The 9,829-nt window shown below is 37.2% G+C and overlaps 1 protein-coding gene across 6 annotated transcripts in view; it reads left to right on the top strand.

Annotated features, from left to right (window-relative positions):
* Positions 1-9,829, top strand: part of NFXL1 (nuclear transcription factor, X-box binding-like 1) — a 61,160-nt gene that overhangs the window by 41,751 nt on the left and 9,580 nt on the right. For all 6 annotated transcript variants that reach the window (XM_010858880.1, XM_010858884.1, XM_010858881.1 and 3 more), the window contains exons 18-19: positions 1,490-1,656; positions 4,520-4,589. In XM_010858880.1, the coding sequence (XP_010857182.1) occupies positions 1,490-1,656; positions 4,520-4,589 (237 nt within the window). The remainder of the gene's footprint in view (positions 1-1,489; positions 1,657-4,519; positions 4,590-9,829) is intronic.

Here is a 9,829-nt window from a genome sequence, read left to right as displayed (position 1 = left end):
TGGAAGAAGCACAAGCTGGAATCAAGATTGCCAGGAGAAATATTAATAACCTCAGATATGCAGATGACACCACCCTTATGGCAGAAAGTGAAGAGGAACTAAAAAGCCTCTTGATGAAAGTGAAAGAGGAGAGTGAAAAAGTTGGCTTAAAGCTCAGAATTCAGAAAACGAAGATCATGGCATCTGGTCCCATCACTTCATGGCAAATAGATGGGGAAACAGTGGAATCAGTGGCTGACTTTATTTTTCTGGGCTCCAAAATCACTGCAGATGGTGATTGCAGCCATGAAATTAAAAGATGCTTACTCCTTGGAAGGAAAGTTATGACCAACCTAGACAGCATATTCAAAAGCAGAGACATTACTTTGCCAACAAAGGTCCATCTAGTCAAGGCTGTGGTTTTTCCAGTGGTCATGTATGGATGCGAGATTTGGACTGTGAAGAAAGCTGAGCGCCGAAGAATTGATGCTTTTGAACTGTGGTGTTGGAGAAGACTCTTGCGAGTCCCTTGGACTGCAAGGAGATCCAACCAGTCCGTTCTGGAGGAGATCAGTTCTGGGTGTTCTTTGGAAGGACTGATGCCAAAGCTGAAACTCCAGTACTTTGGCCACCTCATGCGAAGAGTTGACTTACTGGAAAAGACTCTGATGCTGGGAGGGATTGGAGGCAGAAGGAGAAGGGGACGACAGAGGATGAGATGGCTGGGTGGCATCACCGACTCGATGGATGTGAGTTTGAGTGAACTCTGGGAGATGGTGATGGACAGGGAGGCCTGGCGTGCTGTGATTCATGGGGTTGCAAAGAGTCGGACATGACTGAGCTACTGAACTGAACTGAACTGACATGGATACTAAGTTATGAGGGTTAAACATTTTTATTATCATTTCCAAGTTCAGCCATGATTACAAAAGAGGTACTTTGTTGAGCTACATTAAGGTCCATTTATTTGTAAATGTAATTTAATCTTGTCTTACTGAAGTGCATTAAAAAATAAATTAGACTGCTAGTCATTTTCTCTCCCTTCTGTATGTGTTTCTCCTTGGCCAGATGCAATTAACATTCCTGGAACATTGAATGCTTTGGTGATTTTTATTTGTGTGTTAACAGTGCGTTGATTTCTTTAGTTAGATGATGGTCATACTTCTTGAGTGGAAATTGGTAAGCTTTTACTGTTTCCCCCCCACCCCCCACCACTGACTAGGAAGTAATTTACATTTTAGTAGGAAAGCTTCGTGTAATCTAGTCCATTTTAAAGGTGAAGCAGTTTGATCAAATGAGGTTGGCAGACAAAAATCTTTGTGAGTAATGGTCCTATTGATAATCTTGCTGTTATTCATTTGAATATTTTTAGAAGAGTGAAAGCATAGCACCATTTTATTAACTGAATTTCTGAGAGCTGCAGATGTAGATATATACATTTTATAGGTTTAGCTGTATAGAAATGTTAGATTTCTGTATTTCAGTGATGTATTTCCTTGGTACTTACCAGGCTGGCCCAGAATGCCTTCACTGTGAAGAAGGGTGCTCTAAATCACGGCCGTCAGGTTGTCCTCATCCGTGTGTCCTGCCATGTCACCCTGGAGAGTGCCCTCCATGTGTTCAGATGCTTAGAATAAAATGTCACTGCAAGATCACAAGTCTTTATGTGGAATGTAGGTAAGTAGACTGAAGAAATACTCTTGTTTTACCAGCCATTTTAACTGTTATCTTTTTTATAATTCAGAACCTTTAATACAGTACTTTAAGGAATATTTTTTCAGTGTGGTCCTTAGAGGCTGGAGGCCTTGATTTTCTGGTAGAGATCTGGAAGGAAGAAATGTAGGCTGTTTCACCTTCCAGATACTTTACCTTGATCTTAATCAGGGAAATTCTCTTTTTTCCATTTGGGTATTTCATGTAAGATTTTGTTAGGAAAAAACTTGCTTTTAGAAAAACAGCAGAAGCACTCCTATAGCAGATTGTTCAAATACCAGTGTCAGCTAGGGTTTTGTTGGTTCAAAGTTGACTTGCGTATAGTTACTTAGGCACAATTTTTAAATCGTAGATTTAAAAGGTAGGCTTTTGTTTATTGCAGACGTTACTGTTATGGCTATTATCATACTAGGATATGACTTCTATATTTTCCTTACTTAAACATGCAAGTTTTTGCTTGTGGATTATGTGGAGGAAAAATTTTTTTTCATTTTTTTTCTGTTTAATCATGCTCTGACATAATTAACCATTTCACTTAAGTCTGTAAAGTGAGATTTTTATATTTTACTCAGATTAAATTTGGGAATATGAGTTTATTTCTGACTTTTTGGACCATACATTACCATACAGAAAAATGGTAATCAGTTTAGTTGCTCAGTTGTCTCCTACTCTTTGTGACCCCATGGACTGCAGCACACCAGGCTTCCCTGTCCATCACCAACTCCTGGAGCTTGCTCAGACTCACGTCCATCGAGTCAGTGATGCCATCCAGCCATCTCATCCTCTGTCTTCCCCTTCTCCTCCTGCCTTCAATCTTTCCCAGCATCAAGGTGTTTTCCAGTGAGTCATCTTCACATCAGGTGGCCAGAGTAAATGCTGATAGTTTCTTAAAAATATTTTTGTTACTTATACTCTGCTGCTGCTAAGTCGCTTTAGTCGTGTCCAACTCTTTGTGACCCCAGAGACGGTAGCCCACCAGGCTCCTTTGTCCCTGGGATTCTCCAGGCAAAAATACTGGAGTGGGTTTCCATTTCCTTCTCCAATGCATGCATGTATGCTAAATTGCTTCAGTCATGTCCGACTCTGTGTGACCCCATGGACAGCAGCCCTCCAGGCTCCTCTGTCCACAGGATTGTCCAGGCAGGAATACCGGAGTGGGTTGCCATTTCCTTCTCCCACTTAAATGGGGAAGTCAGATTTTATTCTTTTCAAATACTAAAAATATTTTGTTGAAATTAAAAATTACAATTTTTAGTTTTAGAAATTTTGTAAGAAGAGTTAGGAGGAAAATTTTGCTTTATTAATGAGTGTTACTGAATGAAAAGAGGCTGTTTTCTTTTTTCCTTTTTTGGGACTGTGCCCTCTGTGAATCTTAGTTCCTCAGCCAGGGATCAAACCCATGCCCCTTGCAGTGGAAGCATGGAATCTTAATCATTGGACTGCCAGGAATGTCCCAAGAATTTGTTTTCTTTGGTCTTGCAGTGTCCTAAATTTACCCCTCTTGCTTCTTTTTCCTTTGTCATATGGTCTCCAAAGGACACCTTCTCTTTTTACCTTCTTCCACAAAGCATTGCCTTTCTAACACTGGCTCCTTGATTCTTGCCTACTTTTTAAAAGTGTCTTCTCTTGCTTTGATTTACCAAGACTTTTTCAGTATTTTTACATTTGTGGTGGACTTTTTCTTCTTGGTACACCTCTCATTTTTTCCAGAACTCTACCAAGCTGTCTGTAAAGATTTGCTATGGGAGCTTGAGAAATAGCTCTGCTAGGAGTTGGTGTTTATTTGTCTACTTACAGGTCATTTGCAATTTGTAGAAATTTCTATCTTCTAGTTTTGCTGACATCATGGAATTTCGGTGATTGTTATTAATGAGCTGAATGATTTTGGGTAGAAATGTTTGGAGGTAGATGGATTGGAAGTGGTTTCCATTACCACAGCTATTGAGTTCTTTTTTCCTTTTCTTGAATCCATGTTTTTATACAGAATTCTTCAGTCTCAGTATTTTTTCTGATAATTTCATTTACTTTCCATTTCATAAGTCATCTTTTCCTTTTAGTCATTTTCTGCTTCATGCAGTTTCTTCTGTAGAAATTAGTTATAAAAGATACAGGCCTTGAAAAACTTGTTTCTAATTATAGAGAAACAGGAACAAAATAATATTACCTCTTTAAGTTCAGAGGGGAGCACTTTACCTGTAAGAATGAAAATATAGAGCCAGTGTGAAAACTTTAGTTGTAGAGCCAGTATAAAAACTATGTTATTGTTACATGAAACTTTGTCAAGAAAATTGCCTGTGTTATCTAGGGTACAGGTTTTAGCTAATTTGATATATATACTTAAGATAATAGTTTTAACATTAGTGAGGCTAAACTTACAGTGTATTTTAGCAATTATGTCTAGTGAAGGGAATTGGAAAAGAAAGAATAAAGGAAAAGAGAAGAAAGGTAATAGGGAAGAGAAAAGTGGGATATGTATTATGGGGATTTTTAGATTGTCATTGGTTACTGACTCATCTATCTACTGTTCAGCTCTTTGTTAGAAAGTAGTTTTATTCATTGATGTTTATGTCTTCAGAGTTACCCCCTGCATCAGATATAAAAGCACAGACTGATTTTAAGTGAACTAACTGATTTTAAGTGAATTAAATGAATGATTTTAAATCATTTTCTAACATTAATAAATAGCTTAATCCAGAATCAACTGAAAAAAGTTTTTCTGATAAGCTTATTGCATTGCTGTTTGAAATTGTGAGCTGTTTTTAGAAAAACCATACTATAAAACGGACTTTGCTTTGACTGTCATTAAAACTTCCTCTCATCTTTTTAGAAAAATAACCACAGCTGATGTAAATGAAAAGAATCTCTTGAGTTGTTGCAAAAATCAGTGTCCTAAAGAGGTAAGATTTAATACAACTTTTTTACATTGTATTTCTTGGGCATTGTTTCTCTTTTGTTGTTTGTTCATCCTATTTTAGGTCTTTTCTGGACCCACTAGATATGTGGGCCCAGAAAGCAAAATGTGATTGATATGTGTAGAAACTTGTAGTTAGGGTCGGTGCACATCTCTTTGTAAAATTTTGGGATAGTAGGAGAAGGAATGACCCTTTGAAGATTTTTTTTATGACCTAATGTTTTCCCATCTTGAAATATAAGTAGATTAGGAACTGTGTGGCTCATGGGCAGTTGGACAGGAAATCTACAGTAGAAAAAACAGATCGCATGTGTGTGTGTGTGTATAAACCTTAAAGCTCATTATTTGAATTCGTATAAAGCATTCATGTATGAAGTTTTGCTTTTAGAGATTATGATGCTGGTACATGCATTGTTTTCAAGCTAAAAGTATCAAAAATAGTTCAGAAAAATTGTTCAGAGTGAAAAGGTAAAAACTCACTGGGAATAATTTTGAGTATCACTGGCAGTAATTTTGAGAAACCAAAGCAGTCTATCTCTGACCAACTTAAAAGTTAAGACAGTCCTTTTTTGATCGTTGGAGTAGGGAAGTGACAGTTATTTGATTTATAAAGGAATTCTTTTTACTTATAACTGTACTAGTAGCACCTTTTTTCTTTAATTCTCTGTCTTTATATATTTACCTAAGTGTTTCTTATCCTATTTAGAATCAGGAAGAGATGACAGCAAAGTCTTAACCATAGTCAGTCTGTCTCTTTGATTAAAGAAAAAGCAAATCAATGCATGATATGCCTTTTTATTAACAGCATTTCCTTTTAACTAAAACTTTGGACACATTTGTGGGTTTTTATTTAAGAACTATTGGAAATTGGACCTGGGAATTTTAAAAGTCATGTGAGATTATAAAAGGGAGAAATTTCAAGCAATACATGCTTATTTTAATAATCCTGTCTTTGTTATATAAGTGAAACATGAGGCATGGGATATTTCAAATTTAATTTTCTGAATTCTTCAAATTCTAAGTTTCCCCTTGTTAAAATAAATTTTCTTCTGTTCAGATTCAAGTTTCAGGTAATAAGTAGTTGAGAATGTTTTATTTTTAATCTGACAACAGTAATTTGGGATGAGATTGCTGTCAGAAATAAACATTTAATTCAGGGATCACTAATTTGCAATTTAGCATTGCCTTGGTTATGATTTGTTTGTGATCCTGTTATGACATTAGGGTGGGACTCGAGCTGAATATGCACTATTTATTTAGAAATTTTTCCCCCATGCTCATCATTTTTTAATTCTAGGACATTCTGGAGACCATGGTATTGCTAGTGTCTCCTTGGACTTTCTTGAAAAATATATCCTTAGGTTGGGAACAGTCCATATGGTTATTAAGGTTTAGAACAGTCTCAGAGTAGACAGGTGAACATTATTATGTCTAATAGAATTCAATCTAGTTTATGTTCTGATAAGGCTACAGCAGTGGTTTTCAAACTCTGATGTGCATCAGAATCATTATAAGCGCTTGTTAAAACAGGTTAATGGGCCCCACGCCAGAGTTCCTGATTTTGTGGGCCTGGAGTGGAGGTTCAGAAATTTGCATTTCTAATAAGCTCTTACATAAGGCCGATAATATTGGTCTGGTACAGTTTGAACCAGTAGACTATGATGGTATCAACCAAGAACTGTCTTTCTGAAATCTTAAACAGAAAGACAGAAATCTTAGACTCAGACTGAAGATACAGGATTATGACAAATTCTGATGCATTGATAAATTTCTGTTTGTTTTCTCTTCCCTTTACCATACTATAGATTTCCTATGGGCAGCGACTATGTCATATTTGTCTTTGTATCCAGTCCCTGGTTGTACTTACTAGGTAGCTGGTAAATGTCTAATGAGTGTGAGTGTAAGAGTGAACTGTGGGGATGGCATAAATGTGTTCTAGTTACATTGCTTCTCTGATATACACTCCATGTGTCTATTGGATTGTTCAGTTAAGTTTGAATTAAACTTAAAGGAAATACATAAAGATAGCGTGAAGAACTGAACCTTTATTTAAACTGTGGGTCACATATACAATTCTGCTTTTAAAAATCATTTCTGAATTTGGGTTTATCATTCCCATGCAAGCTTTTCTGTTTTTTACTTAGACACATTATTGAATGTCTCTGTATATCAGATTGTTCATGTGTAAAATGGAGGCAGTAGCAATATTCATTTCAGAGTGCTGAATATTAAATGAATCCGTAACAGGTAAAGATCTTAATATACGGTAAATGCTATGGATGTTCCAGCCATGGTGATGATGATGTGGGTATTTATCCACAAATAATATTGGTATGCAAAGTTTCTTTAATTATTTTTAAGGAGCTTTTAAAATTACTGGGATTAAAATGAAACATTTTGAACTAGACAATATTGCTTGTTGGTAAGCCATTTATTTTGACTTACCAAAGTGCTAGCAAATGATATTAAGGGCTGAGTAGAGTAGAGGAAAACCATCTCACTTTAAATGGGAAGGGTGTAGGATATCTCATCTTTAAATGAATACCAGGGTTGGATGTTTTTAAAAAATGTCTTTTTTTTGCTGTGAAATCTGTAATGAAGATACAGTCATTGTATATATTTTACATTCTAAGTAATTTTCTTTGGGACTACTTTTTTGCCCTTTGAGAATATAATCTGGCTTTTGAGATAATACATGCCTGCACATCTAACAGGGAAACGGTTACGTGATTTGATTTTTTAAATAATGAAATGATTACACACTCAACAGTGCATAGAATGCACATGTACAGTATAAAAAATGGTTAAAAACTGAACATCGTATAACACTACCTAGGTCAAAAAATATAGCATCTTAGAAGTCTACCAAAGTTCCCTTTCTCTCTAGCACACTGAAGAGACAGAATAATGATCAGTAAGAGACCACACTGTAGCCATGAGTCTATATAATTTCAAAAACATCTTCCCTTACTGATTCTGATATGTTTCCCTATTCACTTTCCACTTCAGAATCACTGATTTAAAGTAGAGTGCTTAATTACTTTCAGAGAAGATGACTGATGTAATTACATCCAAGATTAAGGAAAGAACAAGATGCTGTAAAGACATCTTTTGAAGGGAAAAAAGGATAGGTGGTGAGCTAATGCCAAGTGTTTGTCTTGTTTATGAAGACAGGCTAGAGGCACTGGCAGGGATGAGGTGAGAGAGAAGTGAGGAAGTCCCTGAAACAAATACTCTGAGACAGGTGTTTGATAGTGAATAAATATTGTGCTTGTTAAGTTGTGTTGAGGGCCTAGTATTAGGTGTAGAGAAAAACAAGACTGAAGTGGCCCAGGAATGCCTAGTGTGGATGGAACTCATTCTAGTAGGTAGCATTGCACTCTGCTAGGATTAGTGAAAATGCAGTGTGAATGATCCAAATTTAGTTTTGGTATTGTTAGGTAGTTAGAATAGGAAACAGGAGTCCAGAATGGCGGTGGCTAAAAGACAAGGAAGGGAAAAGCCCATGAAAATAGAACAATGGAAGGTCCAAGGACTGGAGTGAGGACCTCAGGTAGAACAAGCAGCACTCCTGGCTAGCCCAGTTTACATAGGGCAGGCCCAGGGGGGAAGAAAAGATATATAAAAAGAGGAGCCAAAGGGAAAGGGGTCTCTCTCTCTCTCTCTCTCTCCCCTGCGCGCTGGGACACTCTTCTCTTCGCATCTGTGGGTCGACATGTCCTCATGCCTCGAGAATGGATTTTCCTGCTATTTTCTAAGTAAAATAGAGCTGTAACACAGAGCTGTAACACTGATTTGTCTAAGAGCTATATCACGGTCTGTTCAAGACCTGAGAGCTATAACACGGTCTGCCCGAGACCCGGGAGCTGTGACTCACCGAGGGCTTTAATGTCCGTCACTCCAAATCTTTGTTGTGACGAGACAGAACCGAGGAGCATACGCTCGCCTGACGGTATGAATGTCTCAGCTAAAAATTTAAAAATTTGAAAGCTGGTTGCATACTCTAGAGAGACTAAAGACAATGGAAAAGGATTCTGAATTTCTTAAAATGGGTGGTAGAGCCAGGAATTTGAAAGATCAGTCTGGTGAATCATAAAGACTAGAATTCAGAGAATTTAGATATTTATTGAGGTGTCCACTATCTGTAAATATCTTTGTTAATGAATATGAGAGACAAAAAGAAATATAAAACCACTGCTCTTAACTAATTTGTAATAACAACCTTTATTATGATAGCTAAATATATTAAGCCCATGTAATCCTCACAGCAGCTTTATAAAGTTTTATTACTCTTCCCATTTTTAGATGTGAAGCACAGAAAAGTCAGGTGACTTACCCAAGGTCCCATAGTTAGTCAACAGGGCATCTGGGATTCAGTTGTAGGCAGTATGATTTTGAAATTTAACTCTTAGCCAGTGGATGTCTTTTATATTCTGGTTGGAGAGACAGAAAAATATGAAGTGGTTTTAAAAATGTTTTTTAAGTTGAAAATAATACAGGCATTGTCACAACAGTTTAGAAATAGATTATTATTTTTCAAATGTAAGCAAACTCATGCCATGATTAATGATGATTTAAGCTGTATTTTCAAGTTTGTATAAGATTTGAATAGAAAAAAGAAGAGAACCCTTTGATTTGAAAGCTTGATTAAGATAAGAAAATAGTATATAAAGTCAAGGAGCACATAGACATCACAGCAATTACTGAATTAGTTTGGCTACCTATTTCGTATGTTTTAATTCAGAGTGGCAAGCCTTTTAGAGTAAAAGGCTAAGCAGTTGTATTACAATACAGTGGCTTAAGGACAAGGAAAGTTTCTTTCTCACATAACAATGAAAGGGAATATAGATGTGTCACTGTGCTCCACGGGACCCAAGTTAGCAGGGCAGCTCTGTTCTCTTTGACTCATGGGATCCTCGTTGCCCTCAGTTCAGTTCAGTCACTCAGTCATGTCCGACTCTTTGCAGCCCCATGAATTGCAGCATGCCAGGCCTACCTGTCCATCACCAACTCCCGGAGTTCACCCAAACTCATGTCTGTCGAGTCGGTGATGCCATCCTGCCATCTCATCCTCCGTCGTCCCCTTCTCCTCCTGCCCCCAGTCCCTCCCAGCATCAGGGTCTTTTGCAATGAGTCAACTCTTTGCATGAGGTGGCCAAAGTATTGGAGTTTCAGCTTTAGCATCAGTCCTTCGAATGAACACCCAGGACTGCTCTCCTTTAGAAT

Source organism: Bison bison, unplaced genomic scaffold, assembly GCF_000754665.1.
Source record: "Bison bison bison isolate TAMUID 2011002044 unplaced genomic scaffold, Bison_UMD1.0 scf7180017864451, whole genome shotgun sequence".
NCBI classification, from domain to species: Eukaryota; Metazoa; Chordata; class Mammalia; order Artiodactyla; family Bovidae; genus Bison; species Bison bison.
The sequence above is the reverse complement of the archived record's forward strand: the minus strand, read 5'-3'. Positions and strand labels throughout refer to the sequence as shown.